The sequence below is a fragment of the Trachymyrmex septentrionalis genome, unplaced genomic scaffold, assembly GCF_001594115.1.
Source record: "Trachymyrmex septentrionalis isolate Tsep2-gDNA-1 unplaced genomic scaffold, Tsep1.0 scaffold131, whole genome shotgun sequence".
In the NCBI taxonomy this organism is placed as follows: Eukaryota; Metazoa; Arthropoda; class Insecta; order Hymenoptera; family Formicidae; genus Trachymyrmex; species Trachymyrmex septentrionalis.
Window position 1 is genome coordinate 1,788,404 of NW_017304450.1, and position 21,926 is coordinate 1,810,329.

A 21,926-nucleotide genomic window follows, 5' to 3' on the forward strand; every position below is an offset into this window, starting at 1 on the left:
GCTTTGACAAACAATGAATCATAAACATATAATTTTTCTATCTTTTGAAATAAATTACAGCAGCAAAAATTGTATTGTATTTGTATTTATTATTTGCGTAATTTTAATCGTGCCGTATACTCATTAGCTCGTATTTTTCCTTATTGTTGTGTTTAATTGTTAATTAAATGTTCATATAAAATATACTAATAAAAAGTTGATATATCTTCCATTATTAAAATAATCTAGCGCTTTAAGTATTAATCCGCGCTAATCTTTTTATTCAAAAACAAAAAACAAATTATTCGAATAAAAAAGTTTAGTTGCAAAACATATTCTAATTTTAAAAAATATTATTGTTAAAAAAATATTATTGATAAAAAAATATTATTGAACAATAATTAATAATTTCCATTCCCTGTCACTTTGAATTCGTGAAACAAATATGTTGTGCGAACTTCTCATTTCGACAATGCATTTACAATCATTAATTTCAAAATTAATTAATCACACTGGCGGATAACTAGTGAATTGATCGTAAGAAATAATTGTTTAATATTATATATAGTATTCGGTACGAATGCATTTCGATGAGCAATATGATGACACGCGAAGCGATACGTATCGCTGTCTTTCTCTTCTTAAATTCCCTCATTAAAGAGAAGGCTAATTCCCTAGTTTTCTGCAGTATTAAAGATTATTCGGTCAACTCTAAGTAAAATCGAAATATTTTTAGGTGATACTGATGTAACGGAATTATCGACACTGTAGATGAAAAATATCTTTAATTCGCTTTATATAGAATTGAAAAAACATTTTTTTTTGTTTAAAGTACACACACAAATAAAACCCAGGATAAAATTTCAAACATGTTTTTTATTTGCTCGGTGATTATTTTGATAAAATTGCCGCTGTCTGCCGACTCAAATTTCGATCAAATGACAATATGGCGCAATACGATACCCGATAGTTTTATAAAATAAAATAAAAACAAAGGCTGAAAATTAAACCAAATATTTAATCTAACAAGACGAAAAGGTCTATTTTTTAATTTCACAGTTTTTCTTCACTCTTGAATAAGATTTATTATAATTCATTATATTTTTCTTGCCTCAAAATGTGAACTGTTTCAGCTATCTCAAACTAATTATTATCAATAATTTGATAAGTACAATTTGGACATGATTCGATTCGGTAACTCATATGTTATTCCGCGTTATCAATCTCAAAATAACTGTCAAATTACATTTAGACTAGAAATTCAAAGCACGATATAAATAAATTAATTTTCAAGATTTATTCATTAAAATATATTACATTATGTTTCGGAAACTGACTTATTTAATTTTTCAATAGAATTATAACTATAAATACAAACCTGAGAAATCTATTTTAATTTATAAATCAAAAATAAAAATAAAAAAATTTTAAGAGCTTGTCTTCTAATTGGAGTTCCACTTATTTAGCTTTTATTTTTTACATGATTCGATATTTTCCTTACCACGACGAATTAAACAGAGTTGCCACGTCATATCCGTGTGATAAACGACGTTTATCGACTGGGACATTGTATAAAAAATAATTAATCACAAGCGTGCGTTAGCTTCATTTAAAACTCATGTTGATGTAATTAATATTATGGGCTTTCACTCGATTATTATCATTGTAGGACGCTGCCAAGATATCAAATAACAAAAAGTAAAGGATTATAGCGCAGACCGAGCCTTACATGCATAATTTATGCGGAACATAGTAAACATTGTAAAAACATGGAAAAACCTATTTATTAATAACGGAAATAATTTTCATACACTTCCACTTGATAATTTATGACTTTTTACAGCTGCCGTTACACCTATTTATAAATTTTAAACGCATTAATCTTTACCTTATCAGAATAAAACGATAAAACATAACAGAAATTAAAAAAAAACAATCGTTTTATATAAAACAAGAGAAACACATAAGAAAATCATTTAATAATTACTCTCTAAATCTGAATCAGTGGATAATCACTAATTACCCAGTGACATACTTGGCACTGGATAATCAACGAAGTTCAACTAAAAAAAGGAAGAAATGTTTGAGCTTGATATAATTAAAATAGTAAAATACTGATATTTGCACGTTAATTTCAATCTTCTGATACCATATTCATTGAATTCATGCGTTAAAAGATTAGTTAGATCACATAATAAAAATTACCTAGGTCAGGGATCTCACATTTCATTCACTGATTACCAGTGACACACTTGACACTGATATCAGTGATTATTCACTGATTCAGATTTAGAGAGTACAAAGAAGTAGAAAAATTTTGCTGTTTCATTTTTGTAAGACAATAACGTTCGCATTAAAAAAACGAGCTCGACATTATTTCTCAAAAAAAAGTGCTGCATTTCACATAGAGAAAATCGAAATTTATAGCATGCCATTAAAAGTTAATTTAAAAAAAAAAAAAAAAAAAAAAAGTTTACGCGGCAGATCTCTCGTTTCCGACTTTTTTTTTTTTTTTTAAATTAACTCTTAAGAGCGTACTATAAATTTCGATTAGAAATAAGACGATATCTCGTTGGAAATTGCACGGCGTAGAGTAGAATTTACCTTGTGCCCCAGTCGGCACGGTCCAGATTCTCCCGTGGGATCAATGGGTCGTTGCTCCCATGCTTGCGACGACTAGCAGGGGTAGCGACCGAGCATTCGTTTACAAGAAACAACGACGTTTAACGTCAACGCGCTTATTGTTTTCTGCATAATACACGCGCGTTAATGTTAGTACGCCTGATTCACTGAAGCGTCACACAAGCACGACATTTGCAAAAGCAATTTTGTTTCCGCTTCACTGAGAACAAATATATTTTCATTTGTTAAAAAGCAAAAGGAAAATATTTATTCCTTTTCAACTTTCCATTTGCACACGTATATTTGCGTCATGCTCCGAAAGACTGACCCACTGTTAAATTCATAATGTCAAAATTAGAACTATATACAATTTGAATTATTTTTAATCGTTTCTACAGGTCACCACTGCTTCTATTTAGTTAATTGAAAATAAATAATTTTACAAAAAAAAAAAAACTGTATTAAATTTGATTCAAAGTTAATTTACTATTTATTGAAGGTGTATATGTTAATAGAAGTTGTTTATTTTAAAAATAACTGTAGAAATAGATTGATATACATTTTGACATATGGAAGTTACAAAGTACAAAATGTCGATTAACATTTAACTCAAGGGTTCTCTATTATTCTTTTATATGTAAATGTCTGATCGATTTTTTGAGGAAATTGCTGTACCTCGTAAAATTACTTAAAAAAATTTTTATAAACATATCTAACATTTTCATAGAACAAAGACCAAGTATTCCTTGACGATGGAAAGTACATCGTGAACAATCATCTTTTTTTATCGAGCATAAGAATAATTCTGTTATGAATCTCGATTTCGTTACCTCTGTTTCTCTTTCTCTCGCGCTCTCCCGTGTCAGGAAAGACGATATTTATCGCGGCCTTCGCGAAGAGATATATCGCCGATCGAATCGAGTGATCCTATACATGCTCTCGGTGCACATATATACATGCAATAGCATTGACGTCACGGAGATTGGAAAAACTTTCCCTGCATGGTTTAAGCACCGTCTTTGACAATACGGAAGAGGGCAATTTACGAGAAGATTCCATCGGGTGCACCACGGCGTGATGGCTGAGGAATGCGAGCTGAGGAAAAAGGAAAAAAAAAAAGAAGCGCCGTACGATCGCCCGGTAAAATGGATTTTATATCCCGCGGAGACTTTCTCTAAAACAGATAGACATGGTTATGCGGCTCTCCTCTTCGCGCACGGCGAGACTTCATCTACGAGCAATATCCGATAACTCGGAATTTACGCGTGGCTGTCATCATCGAAACTCATCTCGATATTCTCCCATTATCTCCGCGCTGTGCCTTCTCTCAATATTCTGCCATATTGATTGCATCTTGCGTTGATATCTTGCGTTGCGCCATCACCTTTTGTATAATAACGTCGGAGGAATGTTTCTGCATATATATACGTACGTTTAGAAACAATCGAGACGAATAAGCTTCCAGTAAAATTGAAGCTAAACCAAATCGAAAGTCATCAAAAAGATTTGCTATTAATCCTTTTAGAACTCGTTCGAGATCATATATTTTATTTAGTAAACGTTTCGTTAGTTTTTATGAATTTTAGCCTATAGGGTAATTTGTGATAATGTAGGTGATTCAAATAATTTTTATTCGAATAATCTTCATTCGAATTGAAAATAAAAAATTTTTAATGATAAATTCAATATTGCGGACAAATTCAGTTCTCATAAAACTCGGTTTTCAGGAATTTTTAATTGTAAAATAACAAGTTTTCAGTTTTTTTTTTTTTTTAAATTAGTTGCTACAAAAATAATTAATACTAATTTTCAAACTGCCCTGTGACACTAAATTTTCATGGAGATTACTATCTCTTTGAAATTCGACATTTCATTAGGCTACTTTCAAATTCAGTGATAGAATCATCTAAAATCGATTTCACGATATAATCAGATATATTTTGAATTTATATATATATATATTTTTGATTAAAATTTTAAAATTCCGAGATCAAAATTGAATTAAGCGTCTCCGAAAATCCTGCGAAAACAATATCTTCCATAAATTACTTTGTTAGAAAGTTTTAAATTTGACAATGGGACCGCACTAAAAATTCAATTGTAATCACTTTCACATACATATAAACTGTTCTCGCAGCCTGTAGATACTTCCACTTACATACATCGTCCTCGTTACCGTTTTGACACTTGAAAATAGTACGTAATAAAATACTCTAAAGTGCTCGGCTAATAATAGAAACAATGCGCTAGAAGTTTCAAGGTAGTAATTCCAACAGCCAGACAGCTGTTCCGGCTTTAACTTTCATATCAACAATGCCATTGTTTAGCAACTATATATCTCGTGACCGCACCGGCTTACGAATTGGGCACATCCTTCCGTACTTCCTGCATAATACGTTTATCGCTCGGCCACGAGAGATTACTGTAAGGTTAATCTATATGTACATACATATATCGCGGATATTTAACGTAACAGACCGAAAACGTCATATCTTTCGGTAGGCTTACTTTTCACCAGGCATTCTCGCTATCTGTGCTACTTCCGTTTGATATAACACGCGTTAATTACGAGCGCACACAAAGTCGCCTCATCGTGCTGAAGCGCAAGAGAGATATAATTGCGAAGGATGAAAAGTGAGCGGCTCATCACGACGATGTCGTTTCCTTTAAATAGCCATAATTAGAGAGCGGATCGTCATTCCACGGTAATGTTACTTGCAATCGGATAAACAAATCATCTCGGTTCGTCGATGCGCGTTAAAGAGAGTCTACGACTTAATTATCTCTCCGTACAAATCCGGACGAGTAACGCACACGCGTGCGTTAACACGTGACGAGCCGCCGTACAATACATATTAATAGACACGCTCGCACCGTGTGCACGCGTGTCGTGTACATCAATGTTAAACGTCCGTCGAATGCCGGAAAACTGCGCGAACCAACGTATCGTGCCTGAAATGACGTTTGATTGATGAACGCAAGAAAACGACGTCAAAGCCGCATCCGCCAATGTGCGCCTATATGTGCGTGTACGCGAATGCGTGAAAGCGAACGTGAGACCGGGCGACATATTCGCACTTGTAGAATGCGACTGGTACCATATAAAGCATCTTTAGAATCATCGGAGAAGTTGTGGAGTTAAACATTTTCAAGAGAGGTAATCTCTCTTGAGAATTTTATTCGAGAAAATAGGATTTACTTGCTGGCCGCACAAAATATACAGAGCATTTAAAAGAAATAAAATTATCTGGGCTAATTCAAATTCTTTTAAGTAACAGGTAACATCTAATTATATAATATAATAGTAATAATATTTTTGAATTAGATAATGTATTTCGGAAACGTAATAAGTTTACTTTGGCTATTTATAGTCAATTTTACGTCCATCTTAAGTAATGTCTTAATATACTAATGCTGTCTGATTGGTTTATGACATCTTAAGACTATACTTAAAGTCTTAAATATAAGAATCGACTATTAAATATCGATCATTGATTGGCAAGTAAATTTTTTGGCGTCAATTCTCAAAAGTCTAAAGTGAAAAATTGCACAACTGTGCAATTTTTTATAAAAAATAAAAAGTGAGATTGTAAAAATAAATAAAAAAATAAATAAATATAATGTAAATATTTATATAAATATAAAAAGTATTTATAGTATATCAATTAATATATACCTAAATATTATATATTATTTGTATTATTAAATATTTAATACTTTCAGACAGAGTAAATAAAAAACTATCACTCACAAACTGGAATAATAAATCTTTGTTAAAACAAATAAATTACACAACAGATTTTTTTAAAGAAATAAATTAAACATCGAAAAATGAATGTCTCTGTTTTTAATAAATTATTTTAATATTTTGTTTCTTTCTTTCAATGTGTTTTTATAAATACTTGGTAAAAACCTAACTCTGAATAAATAAAACCTTTTAATTCATAAATGAGTGACGGGACTTTTGCGAAATTTCACGCGTCACTTACAATTCGAGTCCATAAATGAGTGACATGGCGTTCAAAATTAAAATAGTATAAAATTAAAATTATAATTTAAATATCAAACGAGAAAACTTCTATAATAAACTTTATAAAAATATACTCTGTAAATTCATATAAATTACAAATCATAAGAATAAATTTTATTTTATAAAAAAAATTTATAGATAAAAAAAGAAAGATAATTCCAAAAGATCTTATACATATATGATCTCCAATATATTTAAAATTGAAAGAGACTTAAGTGCCGTAAAAAAATCTATATAAAAAACTTAGAAGTATTGTTCCTTGTGATATAACTGCATCATTAAGCTTGTTTTTTTCTTTTTCCAATATATGTGGATTTAATAGATAATGATAAAGCAGTTAACATTATGCTATTTATCGCATTAGCTATCGAACTTTTTATAATCGTTCGCAAATTGGATAATATTGCATGCATTATATATTTTTGTTGCGTGTCGTCAAGAAATTACTTTCTTATCTCTCTCTCTCTCTCTCTCTCTCTCTCTCTCTCTCTCTCTCTCTCTCTCTCTTTTGATGCGCTATTATTGATTTCTATATTACTGTGGGAATTGTAGCGGAAAAAGACTACGATTTACGTAAAATCGCAGGCTCAGATACATTATGTCGCAACTATCGTCCACTTCTTAATACTAGTGAGATTCACGCGTCGGCCAGTACCTGTATCGATGTAGCATTACATCCGTTGCGGTATGCGTTTCTCCGTTTACGCAACGTCTGCCCTCCAGCGTTTTGCAAGGATGAAGGATTTGCATGCAAACTATGTGGGCATTACAGTTTCATAAGGTCATCCGTCGACAGATACTCCTTGCATTCTCAACGGAACTCAGTCGATCTCTTTCTTTTTGTGCAGTGAAGTCGCTTGCAACTCGCTCGTAGATTCACCGTCCGCGTTTTCGCAAAATCGATTCATGATAATCGGTGGTTCATAATCAGGACTTTAAAAGAAAACGAGTGCGCGTAAAACTCAACGTGACACGGAGATCTTTCATTGGTCAGATATTTCATTGCGTACAGTTCAAACGTTTTATAAACCTTGCTGTAAATAATTGTTGTGATATAAAATTGGCTCATATATATGACATTTTTCTGTTTATTTATTGCTCTTCCCGGTTATTATAATCTCCCGTGCAAATTTACGAATAGTTATGACTCATTAATCCGTCTGTCTGCTATTACAATGCAGATGAACATTGTAGACACGAATAGGCAATAAATTATCTCTCACAAATTTTTAATATTTCATAATAATGCCATCGTAGTCTAAAGCATGTGCTTGTATATATTCTAATTAGTAAAAATGATAGTTTCTTTAATAATATAATTTCTTCCTCATAATCAAAATTTTCTATAAATGGATCGCATAAAAATTAATAAGCATTATGCAAAAATAATTAAACATTATGTAAATATAATAACTACTCTTTCTTCTTCTTCTTCTCTCTCTCTCTCTCTCTCTCTCTCTCTCTCTCTCTCTCTCTCTATCTCTTCTTTCTCTTCTAATATTTAATTCTGTTTAAAGATTGATTTATTACTATTACATATATGTACATAAAAACAGTATAACTTTCTATCAATAGAATATTGAAAATCATGATCAATTATATCTAATAATAACTGCAATTATTACTAAGTAATTGTTAAATTCTGCTAATAAAAATCGCTAATGCCATTGGACGCGAAAGATAAAGCGCAATGATTGATTAATCTTTTAAAAGTCTTTGTCTCTCGCGCCGACTTCAAATCCCTCATTAACATTTGCGATTTTTATTGAATATTAGGAGTCCTATGATTAATTTATTGTACATCGTTGTCAAAATCTGCTAATAAATTACGCGATGCGTTTAATGCTGCTACTATTGAATAAAATTATTAAAAAAGCTTTTTTAGTTTGAAACAAGACAAATAATTGCTGTAAAAAGTGTAAAATATATATTCCCTTTTTATTAAAACCAATTAAAATTGAATTATAATGGATTAGTTTTCGATATTAATTGTCATGTATATATACCAAGTTGTTCATAACATTCACAGATTTTTTTCAAATATAACTACTAACTTTGTAAATTTAAAATTTCATAAAAGGAGCAAGAAAACTCTTACATCTTTAAATTTCGCAAAAGTTAAACATCTGTTAATTGAAAACATTGTGCGCATTGCCTTTGAGAAATTAATTCTCTTTATAAATATTTGCTTCAAACATTTTTAATTAGCGCACCCGCATCTTGATGAAATATTTGATAATTGTGTTTATTTTAAAAATAAGATATAAATAAAAAATCTTATCAGAATCTTACATTTCGATAAATAAGTGCTTAAGCTTTATAGAAACAAATTTATGCGCATGTTAATTTATTCTGCACGTTGAACGAAGTCATTCGAATCAACAGACTCACACAGAGCTAAGACTCACACTTTCGATACATCAAGGCAATATCTTTCCTTCATGTCCTTTCATATACGATTATCGACCTTCGACCTCCGTCGACGAAATCCGATTCTATTTAAGGATCCCCAGTGATTGCGTGCTACCACGACCGGTCTCGTCGCTTATGTACGAGAGAAAGACAATCGCTCGTATAACGGTCTCGTGATGTAAGCCGCGTGCAATCTTTGGGTTTCCACGCGCAAAATCCCGATAAGATCGTTCGCTTTGTTACATACGAGAAGAGTTCATTCATTATCGCGTGCACGCAGTCGATTATGGTATTTCGCACCGGAATGTCGCGAATGAGAGCTTTCACCAGGGAGAGTGCCGTTGGATTTTCGATGACGCGTCGACGCCTTTCCAGAGGGAGAGACGCGCTTTTTGAATCGATAATATCGGGGTAAGAGAGAGCATTTCCGGTGTGCAACGGGCCTCATCGAATTTCAATCGGGCACGGCCATCGAGAGAGACCGTGTGTCAGCCGGATTGACGCACTGATCAATAACTTTGATGTCAGAAGCATGGAATTATCACAGAGGAAACTTAATTATTGCATGGTGGGAGTCCTACGATAAGCATAATTTATTATGTTTACGCACGCATAGTATTATTCCGTTATCACACCACTGGTGAATCCGCGAGGAAGGGCCACGAGAGGAACGACTCCTTGGAGCTTCCTTTTTTAAGAATATTTATAACAAGATGTTAGATATTTTTTTAATATTTCCGAAATGCTTAATCGCAACTTCGATATCTCAAGAATATTTTTTAATTTAAAAAAACTTTTAAAAATGTAAAACATAGATTCCATTATATTATTATTTTTTTGTATTATTATAATATCATTTTAAATAAAACGTTTTATGAATTATACATTTGATAATAATTTTTCAATTTGTAATAATTTAAATAATAATTTAATATTTTATAATATTCTTTTCATATTCGACCTTCAAAAAATTTCACTTGCGACAATGGTTCCTCCTTGACAAATTTTTCGATTTAATACTACAATGTATCACACATCGCTATAATAAAAGACGTAAAAGTGGTAAATGTTACCTTGATATTTACTCGGGCCACTTAATTAAAAGATTTCCGCACGAAAATAAATTTAATACAACTTATCTTCTGATATTATTAAACTTTTAACATTTAATGTTTTATCTTAAAAACCAATTGCGTAAACTGAACAGTTTTATTATTTCTCAATAAAAAAAATCTTACGGACATATTTTGTTGCAATTATTACATCTTTATTTATTGAAATTTTTTAAATATATGACACATTTATACACATTTATAGAAATTCTACTTATATTATATAAAGCTCACAAAATGATGTTAAATGTAATTTATACGTTGTATGGATATTAATTTATCAAACATAAGAAACTCGAGAAGAAAAACATGTGTCAAAACAGCGAATGTATCCAGCTGTTATAGCAATTGAGAAAGAAAATGGAGATTTAGGGGGTGTATGTGACATTCACTTGAATATTTCCGAAAAATAGATAGATTTATATTAAGATAAGCTATTTTATAATTCATTTATAACTGTTTTAATATGTTGAAATAACTGTTTTATAATGAAAGTACAATAATTTATCGTGTTGCGTATCAAATCAAGATAAGAAGAAATCTACAATATGTATTTAAAAGTACAATATGTGTTTAAATTCTCATCAAATACATGAATTTTTCAATCAAACAAATAACTTATTTAATTATCCTCCAAGAGATAATGCCGCTTGTGTGTACTCAATTGTCCAAAATACGGTAAACAATGTTGAGTTTAATACTGTGCAATAAAACGTCATAAAACAAATTGTATAGCTGTGTCAAAATATGTGCGAATTAATTTATCAATCCAGAAATTTATTCCATTTCCAACAAGTTAAAATAATCCCATTATTTATAAGCGTCGCGATATTTATGTCTTTTCGCGGAATAGAATCGTCGTTACTGCATTACCGTTCGCTATGAAAATTACGAAAGCGAGAAAGAGTCACGGTTTTAACTGACTTGCAATAACGCGGGAACTTGAATAAAAACGAGTAAATACACTTTTATCTTTTTGCATCGAATACATTTTCTTCGTAATTTTTTATTTCATAATATATCAGACTACAGACTTCACCTTTGTTATTTGACTTCGAAAGTCAAGGAGATGTTATTAAAGAGTTACAAGGAATGAAAAATGAACGATAAAGAGGGAGGGAAAATTAAGTTTTCATAACAACATCTCAATCTCATCATTTTTATACATTATTATCTCGATATCTATCTATTTTTATACGAGCGTCAAATTTTCTTATTCGTTCATAAAAATGGTACCGCAGAAACAAGCTATAATTTTAATAATCATATTAAGATACAAAATCGAAAGGTTTTTTTTTTTTTATTAAAATGCAAATTTCAAAAAATATCTCATTAATCGTAAATTAAATAATGCCAACAATTAATTGTAAAAAATAAATACTAAATTTCTGCAGAGTTACATTCCTTCACGAAAGAATGTGTTTATGAAATCTTTATATCCGTCGCAATCTTGATATCGCATCTTTCATCAACATCGCACGTTTCAACAAGTATATAGATATGCTAAATATTGTATAAACATTACACTGTTTTCGTAACATAAAACGCGCATGGATAAGAGAACTCATAAAATTTGCTGAACAACGAAACCTACAATACCTTTTGATTCGAGAAGCTCGAGCAATAAACATCGGATCACGTTGCGCGTGTACTGCCGCGCTAATTCGAAATTTCGATAAGAAGTCATTGTACCGGCCGATAATGGAAGACGGTTCCTTTCGCGGTCTATCGATCGTTCCGCGACTACGTCATCGTGGCTGCAATCTAAATGTGCGAATCCACGAGTCACCTTTTGCGCGAGTCACAGCACGTATTGTATAGCAAAGCCGGTTCAACCGGGTGTCTGGCGGGATTAATTATTATAGCAGGCGGTCCTGAAAGCACATCTCGCCTTCACGACAAGCATTTTCGATTTATGACGTATGTACATGCGATCCGTACGCATTAACCTTTCGGACGAGAGCAAAATATAGATGTAAGAAAGAATGAGATGCCGTTAGTCGACTCTCTCTCTCTCTCTCTCTCTCTCTCTCGTTTCACTTTCGTGATGCTATACATACAGGCGAGCGACCTTCTTCTGGTATTTCGGGTAAATAAGAGATGCCGCACTCGGATTGGCAACGCCAGAGGACTGTATACGTGTGTATGTAATATTCCGCCGCGGAATATTACAGTGTATACGTACACGAGAATAACATCGGCAAAAAATACAAACGCCGACTTGACTTGTGCCGACGCGACGTCACGAAAACCTCCGTTGTAACTTTAGTCCCAGCCTCGAAATAAACTCGAAATAAACTAACGTAAATTAAAAAAAATCTCTCGCGTGAGTTTGCGAGAGAGATCGGAAACAGATACATGTAGATATTGGTGCTTCTTTTTTCTTTCTTAAAACATTTGAAGTTTCATTTCTACGTATCGTCGTCGTCTTGGACTCTATTTGCGTTTCCAATCCGTCAAAATTCGTCCTTCTTTGACAAATTCAAAACTTTTGAAAAATTCAAACGACTCAGAGCTCTCAGGTCTTATTTCAACGAAAGAAAAAGAGATGAGTGGGATTGGAAATTCGCCCTCCAAAGAAAATGTGAAATACGTGAATCATAAATGTCGATGTCCTTTATTTGACACACATGCTATAAACTCGAACATTTTAGATTATGCTTATTATATTTAGAGATTATTATATTTAGTTTATGTGAATCATTCACGCGATCCCAAGAAAGCTATAATTAATATATTTTTTCCTTCGATATATTTTTGTTCGATATTATTTATCGGCGGCCAATGATATGAACTTCTTTCAAGATCTATGTCACGATCGATCGTTAGTTGCGTTAATGTAGTTTCGTACTTATCTGTACAGATAAACTTTGCCTTATCTAAGCAAAAAAAAAAAAAAAACGTTCGGCCGCTCTTATCGTTCGTGCATGGTGAATTAGCTGACACGCGAACCGCCAAGAAAATCTACATTCAAGAAAGTTCGAAAGCTCGATCTTTAATAACGTTGGCGACGACGATAATCTTATTTGTCGCGAAGTCGGTCGTCGTCCACTTCTTCTCCAGCATCATCTCGCCATCTCCATTTGAGATCTTCGCATGTGTGCTCTGCATCTGCACGAATCACGAGATTTTCAGTATTGCATAACACGCGTAAACATGTTTGGCACGTTTAAGCACGATTAAGGACACAGTAAGGCATCGCTGCCTTAATCATCTGTCGCACTTAAAGCCGAATGTCGCGCAAAGACAGCCACTAGCTCGTCGAAAATGATCATCTCGGAGAAAATCTCGTTTGCAAAATTAACGGAAGAGTATAATGCGATTAATTTTGGTATAAAAATGCAAATATTTTTCGAGACCTATCAAGAATTATTATACAGCATTATCCAATCCACCGTTATCTTCCTTGCAACGCTACTTTCCTTCAGATCGAAATGGTTTATTATCTCGAGAGAGCAGTTGTACCGATAACATTTTTCAATCGAAATACTATGTAAGCAACTCTATAATACGCTTTATCACGCTATGGCCTGACGTTCAATCGATAACTGTGCCATTGCTCTGAGAGCAATCTCGTTGTTCGGAGATGCAGAAGGCGAGAAAGTGACGTCATTCGAGACACAAATGATCGTTTGAAGAGGCGATGCGTGGGTGTACGATACGGGAGTATTAAAAAGCTCACGACGCTAGGTATGGCGACGGCGCGGCGACCACAAAATGAGATAAAACAGTTTAAAAAGTATTCATATGAAAAGAAAGGAACTCGTAGATACGAGAGTAGTGGTTTTCTTGAGCGATAAAGTTTCGGTATAACTTCATATCTGAACTTTGATTGAAAACGAGTTTTCAACAAGTGACTGATACTTCTTCGTAATCACACATCGATAGATATTGTTGAATTTTCTTTCCTTTTCTCCCCGTTAAATTTACTTATATTAAACTTTTTTTATTATTCTGATATTAATTTTGCATGATTAAATCTAATTTTAGGCAGATTTTAGATAAAAAATTGCTGTGAAAAAAATTGTCTGCCTTTTAAAGAAAATAGATTTTCAACGCTAGTTGTGAGATGTTCTTACACACATAAAATTATTATTATTAAAAATTAAATATTTCAAATATCTGATTCTTTATCAAACTTTTGACGATCTGTTATCTATAATAAATACGTAGTGATACGTTTTTTTTTATTCAATGTTCGCGATTATTAAACCAATTTGTGTGCTTAATTTAACATAATGTTAAAAATGGATAAATCGTCAATTTAAATCATCAATGCAAAATTAAAAAATATATTAGTGACATCATTGATTACTTTCTTCCTCACTATATACGTAAGTAAATAATTATCTTATCGCGTGACCCTTTCGACCGTGAAAATTATTTCTACCATATGCGCATCGACGATATATGATAAAATTTCCGGAGCATTTAAAAGTCCTGATATTAATGTCGTTCGTATTTTAATGGTTCGTTATACATGTTGAATGACATTTTTATTGTAGACTTATCTTTGTGCTACAGTATGGAAAGTAACGGATACTGGAATAAAAACTGTAAGAAGACGTTATTACGTAATTTTGTACTTGGAAAATTTTTGAAAAATATAATTCTTTTTATTTTGCAACGATATATTTCCATTTCACGTCTACGTAAAGAAAGAACCAAGAAAGGAATATGAAAGGGAGAAGAAAGGAATATGAAAATAATTTCGTTACGTAAATTTAATCGCGAAAACCATTTATGCTTCGTATACACATATATGTACTTACATCCGAAACGGGGTTTAAATTTCGCTTAAATTTTAAATTTTATTTGAGGTAATATAATATTAATTGATGCAATAAATATAATTAGAATAAGAGAGAGCATTTGTGCAAAGTTTCAATAACCGAGGAAAACTTGGTTTCAGACAGAATATATACATAAATTATATTAATATCATATACATATATTATACTATATATTAATATTTGTCATACTTAATACACATACTTAAGCAAAATTAAAATTGTTTCTCTATATAATAATTTTCTATCATATTTATATATATATATAAAATAGAAATACAAAGGACAAATATATAAAGTATATATATATATATGCAATTTATAAAATATTGTATCCTGCAACAAAATAGACAATACCGTGCGGTAAGACACGTGATCAATATCACCTTTCATTGAAATTGTGGCCGGTAAATTAATACATACTGGGACACTGATTAGCCAACGTCACCGTCGATCGTTGCCGACCGCAAACACCCGTTATGCTAATTTAATAATTGTCGTTCCTTATAAATTCTGCCCTTTCCATTCGCTTCCCTTCTCGCCGCGGCGACGCGATCGAATCGGAGTGCAGTTGCGTTCGGTACACGCGGCGCACGCACTTAAGCGGAAAAACAGCGTTTAAATGAGAACGCTTTTTATCCACGCCTACGATCAAGCAAATATCGCGAAAACGAATTATTCTGCGATATTTTACGGAATTTCGTCACGAACAAAGTAAATCTCGTCAAAATATTTCACGGAAGTGCTGTAGTATCTCCGTCATCAAATGTTTTATGAAAAATCCGATAATGGATTACTATATAGAGACCTTATGGCCAATATTCATAGACGATTCTCATTTTTAAGACTACCTTAAGTGCAATCTTAGGATGTTATAAGCTAATCAGATAGCCGCATTAAGATATTACCTAAGACGATCTCAAAATAAGAAGTGATTACGAATAACTGACCTATAACAGAGTCTGGTCACGAGCAATTTTTGTCAAAACGAGAGTGAGAAAGAGAGGTACATGTATGTATATATACCGTTGTTTTTATATTAAGGATTGCCACTCTTGAGAAAATTAATTTTAAAATTCCCAGAACTTTTCCAGATTTTCCAGATAAAATTGGGAAATTTCTATGATCAATATAAAATATGTAAAAATTTTAACATAATAAAATGTGTAAAAAACGGCGATTAGATAATGAAATCGAAGAATCTATCTAGAAATTGCGCGGACTTGAGCAAACTCGAGATCGTCTTTTTAATTTTTTTGGACAAGTTGATTGCTCGATTGCGAGTCGAAACTGATTTAATTTAGTAGAATTCATATTTATACATTTTATTCCCATGGTTTAACAGTGTATATAGATTTAACAGTGTATATCAAAGTCCAACGAGATAAGAAACTTTTGATTATCATTTTTATCAACTTCAGTATACTTCATTATACTGTTAAATTCATAATGTAAAATTATATTTAATTTGAGTTATTTTTAATCTATAGATCATTCTAAATGTTAATAGAATCAAGGATTGTAAAAAAAGCTAGTTTATATTATTAAAAACACAAAAGAAGCTTAGTAACATAATAAGATTTTAGGGGCTAATTCAAGTAAAAAAAAAAAATAGAAAATTAGTACTGAAAAAAATATTTCAGTTATAACGAAAATGAGCGATTAAATACAATTATAAATGTATAAAATATAAATTTTAATTATTTTTCAAAAATCGTTTAAAGTGCACGAGTTTTGAATCTATTTGATTATAATAAACGTCAAATGTAATATTTAAAACATTATAAAAATTATTTGGAATAGCAGCAGTCAGCTGCTATAATAGCGGAATTATGAGCAAAATTCAAAATTCCAGTCTTTTGTATTTTCCTCTAACTTTTCTCGGTTTTCTATGACTAATTTCAATTTCCTTGACTTTTCCCGGTTTTTCAGGTCTGTGGTAACCTTTATATACCTTGTACTCTTCTTTTAATATATCTTTATATATAGTATCTTATTCTAATTTGTATTATCTTTATTATATACACTATTAGATTTCAAAGGAGCAATGATATATAATCCAATCTCTTGAGTTAAATAACATATTGTTATTTTAACTTCCATCTGTGTCAAAATGTAAACCAATCCATTTCTGTGGTTAGTTTCAAAGTAAACATTGTTCATATTAACGTATGCATTTAGTAAATAAATCGTATGCATTAGTAAATAATAAACAAATTTGAGTCAAATTTAATACATTTTCTTGAGTTAAATTGTTTTAATCAACTCCTTGTTTTAATCAAATTAACGACAAATTTAATTATCGTTTCAGTTTTAACGATATAGTTAGTAAGAGCAGTGGCGATCTATGGATTAAAAATAACTCAAATTAAATAATTTTACATTATGAATTTAACAGTATAATTTACTGAAGTTGACAAAAATAATAATCAAAAGTTTCTTATCTCATTGGACTTTGATATACACTGTTAAATTTAACCACGAGAATAAAATGTATAAATATGAATTCTACTAAATTAAATCAGTTTCGTCTCGTAATCGAGCAATTAACTTGTCTAAAAAAATTAGAAAGACGATCTCGAAGTTGCTCAAGTCCGCGCAATTTCTAGATAGATTCTTCGATTTCATTATCTAATCGCCGTTATCTTTCACATACACAAATTCGCTTGTATGTGATAAATATTCCGATTTGATAATACGGCAAAAAAGTGTTCTTCCTCGAAGGCTGCAACCTCGGAAGTAGCGCAAGATGATCTGTTTATAAAAAGATTGATTGACGTATCATGCGTGTGACTATACATAATAAATCACGCAGCAACACAAATGTATAGAACATATCATCTCTGTAATCTGCAAATTCTTTAGTTTTAAAGTGGATCTTCTACGCGATAATATCGGACAAAGATTACTTTATTTAAATTAATTTTCGCAATTTTCATTCTAATATATTGATAGTTTAGATCTAACATTGTAGATCGTTTAAAATTAACTGACAAATAAAAGGTTATATATTATAAGTCCTGAAAATTATCTATCATATATTGTAAGAGTTCTTAAAAAAGTTTTATTTAATTCTTTTCTTTAAAAAATTCTTTTAAAAAATTCAAGTAAAAAAAATCGTGGGACAAAGTTTTTACAAAGTAAATTAAGATGCAATAAAATATATTATAGCAATATAATTATTCTGAATTATTCATTTTTAAATATCTACATTCATTTTAAATATCACTATATTATTTTATTTTATATTTATATATATATTATGATTTTTGAGAGAGAAATCCAATGTTCAATCTGTCATAATAATTTTCATCAAAATAGTATTAAATAGGATAATGAATAAAATTAAAATATTTCTTGTTGTTAAACCGGCTCTGCATATTCATTATATATGCAATATTTAAATAAAAATACTAAATATTTCGTATTTTTAATTTACGATTTGCATTTAAAATTTGTTTTTCTACACTAAGATCATTCATTCATTTTTTCTTGTAATGGATTTTTTTTCTGATTCAAATTGAATTGATTCACAATATACAGGATGTCGCCTAATTATTGACACAGCGCTCCTTTGCAGATAGAGCGGACTAAAATTCGAGGAACTGAATCAAAGAATTCTCCACCATTTTACAATTTTCGCAAGTTAATAAAATATTATATTTCTAAAGATTGCCGGTAAAATAAGCAGATGAAATCAAAGTATAAAACAACTTTAAGATATCTTCCATAATTTTTTAGGAAATATCTTAAAGATGTTTCTTCAAGAACTCTTATTAAAGATATCTTAAAATTGTCTTACAGTCTGCTTGTTGAGTAACTAAAAAAATTACCGAAAATTACAAAATAGTAGAGGATTTTTTGACTCAGTTTAGTGTCATCTTGTATACAAGTGCTAATATATCAATAATTAAGAGGGACACTGTATATACTTTGAATCGGTTAATTTGAGAAATAATCATTCCAGACATAAATAGAAAAGCTTTTATTCTCATTTGATAGTTGTGCAGATTACAAAACATTAAAAATAAATTAATTAATACAAAGACTCTTGATATCAAATCAATAATATAAATAGAAGGCGCATGTAAGAGTCGGTAATAAATTTCACACAAATAACAAGTTAAAAAAGTTAAGATATAAAAATCAACTTTTTTTTTAGTGAAGTAACGGTTTTGCTTGTATTTTGTATTATATTAATTATATCCATCATGTTTGTATTCTTACCAGATTATCGAATTTATCAACAATCAATCTTCCGATCGTTTGCGAGCAATTTCGTATACTCTGTGGAGCTCATCACACAATGCATGTATATTTTTTCTATCACTACAGTTAATACTTATGCTCTCTTATGACATCTGAAGATGACTCAAACTAGCGGCCGAAACATGTTATGTTATGATTATTGTTCTAATTTAATTTAATTACAGTCGATTTATGTATATATTTTAACTTTTTTAACTTATTATTTGTGCGAACTTTATAATCGACTCTTACATGTCCTTTCTATTATTTATATTTTATAATATAAAAAAATAAAAAGATATTCAGAAACATTCGAAAGAAGTTGTTAGATCTTTTTTCGATTATATTAATTCACTTGTGTGAGACAGATAGCAGTCCCAATTTAAACAATTGAGACGAGGAAAAAAAATTAATTGCCATTACAAATTACATACAATTTGTGAAAGTGTGCTATTCGCTAGCCTATTATTTTGTTAAGGAGAATTATAATCGCGTTAAAAAATCGGATCAGTTAGACCGATATTCATAATCGAGTCTCTTATATTTGCGATTGTCTTAAGTCACAAGTCATAAATCAATCAGAGAACTGTAACATCTTAAGACATTACTTAAGATGATTTTGAAATAAGATCCGACTACATGAATACCAGCCTTAGACCCGATTCCGCCAAAATAAGATTATCTTTAATCTCAGTTCAACTTACTGTTTAATTCTAAGAATTAAAATCAGAGAAACTGAAACATCTTAAGACATTACTGATAATCTTGAAATAATGACCGACTATGAATACCGCCTTTATGAATACCATCGGCTTCAGACCTAATTTCAAAATAAGATTATCTTTAATCTCAGTCTAACTTACTGTTTAATTCTACGAATTAAAAAACGAAAGAGTAAATCGAACCGGGATTAACACCTTCAGACCTAATTTCAAAATAAGATTATCTTTAATCTCAGTCTACTGTTTAATTCTAAGAATTAAAAAACGAAAGAGTAAATCGAACCGGGATTAAGTTGATTTTACATTAGCCCGGAACCGGGCTTTAGACATCCGTCAATGTATTATGAGTGCCCGCACGTCTGCGTCAGCATAATAATATTTGTACTAAAGTCGATGTAGGACGCGGCAGACACGCGAAGGACAGAGACGAGGTAAACAGTGTACGTGAGAGGGGAAGAAAGGCAGAAGCACGTTGACGTTTCGTTTCGCGGCTTTCAGATTCGCGCTTCGCCGTAGTTCGTGTCAGAGCACACGAATCATCGTCCCGAGAGCATGGAGAATCGATCGCGGATCGATCGTTCGCCGGCGACGCGCGGGGTGTCGACCTCCACCGCAGTCTCCGGCCCGCGAGAGGGTTGAACGACTTCACCCCCTCTACCCATCCGTCGTACTGGCGCGCCGCAAATGGGCCGAGAGGCGAGGCGGTTCGCTCGCACATAGTCGTACATACGCGTCAAGTCGCGCCAACGACCCGTTCGAGCGTATTACATAATAAGCTTACCTGCATCAGCGGTACTAGCGAGAGATCGACAGCTCCGGCGTATAGTCTCTGCCTGAAGATTTTCGTTTCATCACCCGCGGCGACCTCGGCCTGCCCGGCTACCGGTAGGTCGTTGCGGACTCCGTCCTCCATAGTCGCTTCCAGGATGATTCGTTTCCGTCGAATTCTTTTTCCTCGAATATGATAATGACACGAAACGAGAAACGAGAATTCCAACAACGGAAACAAGATATTCTCCGGCTTGCGCTCCGATCAACCCGGATCGATTTGCCGGCGCGGCGAATTGAGAGATCCGTAGAAGGCGACGGTGATAATCGCGTCGCGCGAGAAGACGAGCGGACTTCCGAATTCGGTCGCGCACGCCGCAACGAGGATTTTCAGCGGCGGCGGCGGCGGCGACGGCGCGGGTATCACGTGGTCGATACGCGAGCGCGTAAGCTGGCGGAATAGCACGTTAGTTTGATTAATTGCAAATTCTTCTGGTAAAAACGGCAAACGGTGGAGCCGGACGGGCAGATCGTCGCACAGGGACTACAGGGAGTCGCGCGCGTGACACACGGGGAAACGGCGCGACGGCACGAACACGCGCGCGAGCGCGGACACCTTCACGCTGTACTCCGCGACGATGCGAAGTTGGATGCGACACACGGCGCTGCAGCGATGATTAACGTGAACGTTAGATACGGGATACTTATTATTGCGACGTCTGAGATGCGGAAGATACGAACGACGTGAGACAATGCGAGGCGAACGACGGGGTTCGGCACTGCGAGAATCTCGTCGCCTCGGTCGGTCCCGGCTCACCGTCGTCGCCCCACCCGAGCCGAGCCGAATGCCAAGCGACAGCCTCCCCCCCCCCCTCCCGGCCCTCCCCGGCTCTTCCTCGACCTCCCCCCGCGCTACCCTCGCGCCCGTCCGTCTGCCCGAAATCACCCGAGAGAGCTTTCCGCCGCCGTCGCGTCGCGGTGTTGATCGTCTACATTCGCGATGTCATGCCTGTTGGGCTGTTGTCTGATAGCCTAGCGAAGTTCGACGACGATCAGGCGCGACCGGCGACGAGGAAAATTGTTAGCTCTCAGTTCGCCAACCGTAATTAGCTAACGCGCTGGCGCGAACGTGAGACGTTTCTTGCGGCTCGCCAACTGTCTCTAATATCCATTTCCATCAATGTAGATTAACGTTAATCTTGGTTCAACTTAATTTTCGTCTCTCTCTCTCTAATTCTTAGAA

The 21,926-nt window shown here is 33.1% G+C and overlaps 1 protein-coding gene across 2 annotated transcripts in view; it reads right to left on the minus strand.

The window, feature by feature from the left end:
- LOC108757022 (protein FAM46C-like) overlaps nucleotides 1-20,978 on the minus strand; it is a 139,828-nt gene extending 118,850 nt beyond the window's left edge. For both annotated transcript variants that reach the window (XM_018501264.1, XM_018501263.1), the window contains exon 1: nucleotides 20,697-20,978. In XM_018501264.1, coding sequence (XP_018356766.1) covers nucleotides 20,697-20,828 — 132 coding nt within the window. In that variant the 5' untranslated portion in view covers nucleotides 20,829-20,978. The remainder of the gene's footprint in view (nucleotides 1-20,696) is intronic.
- Between the last annotated feature and the right edge of the window lie 948 nt (nucleotides 20,979-21,926).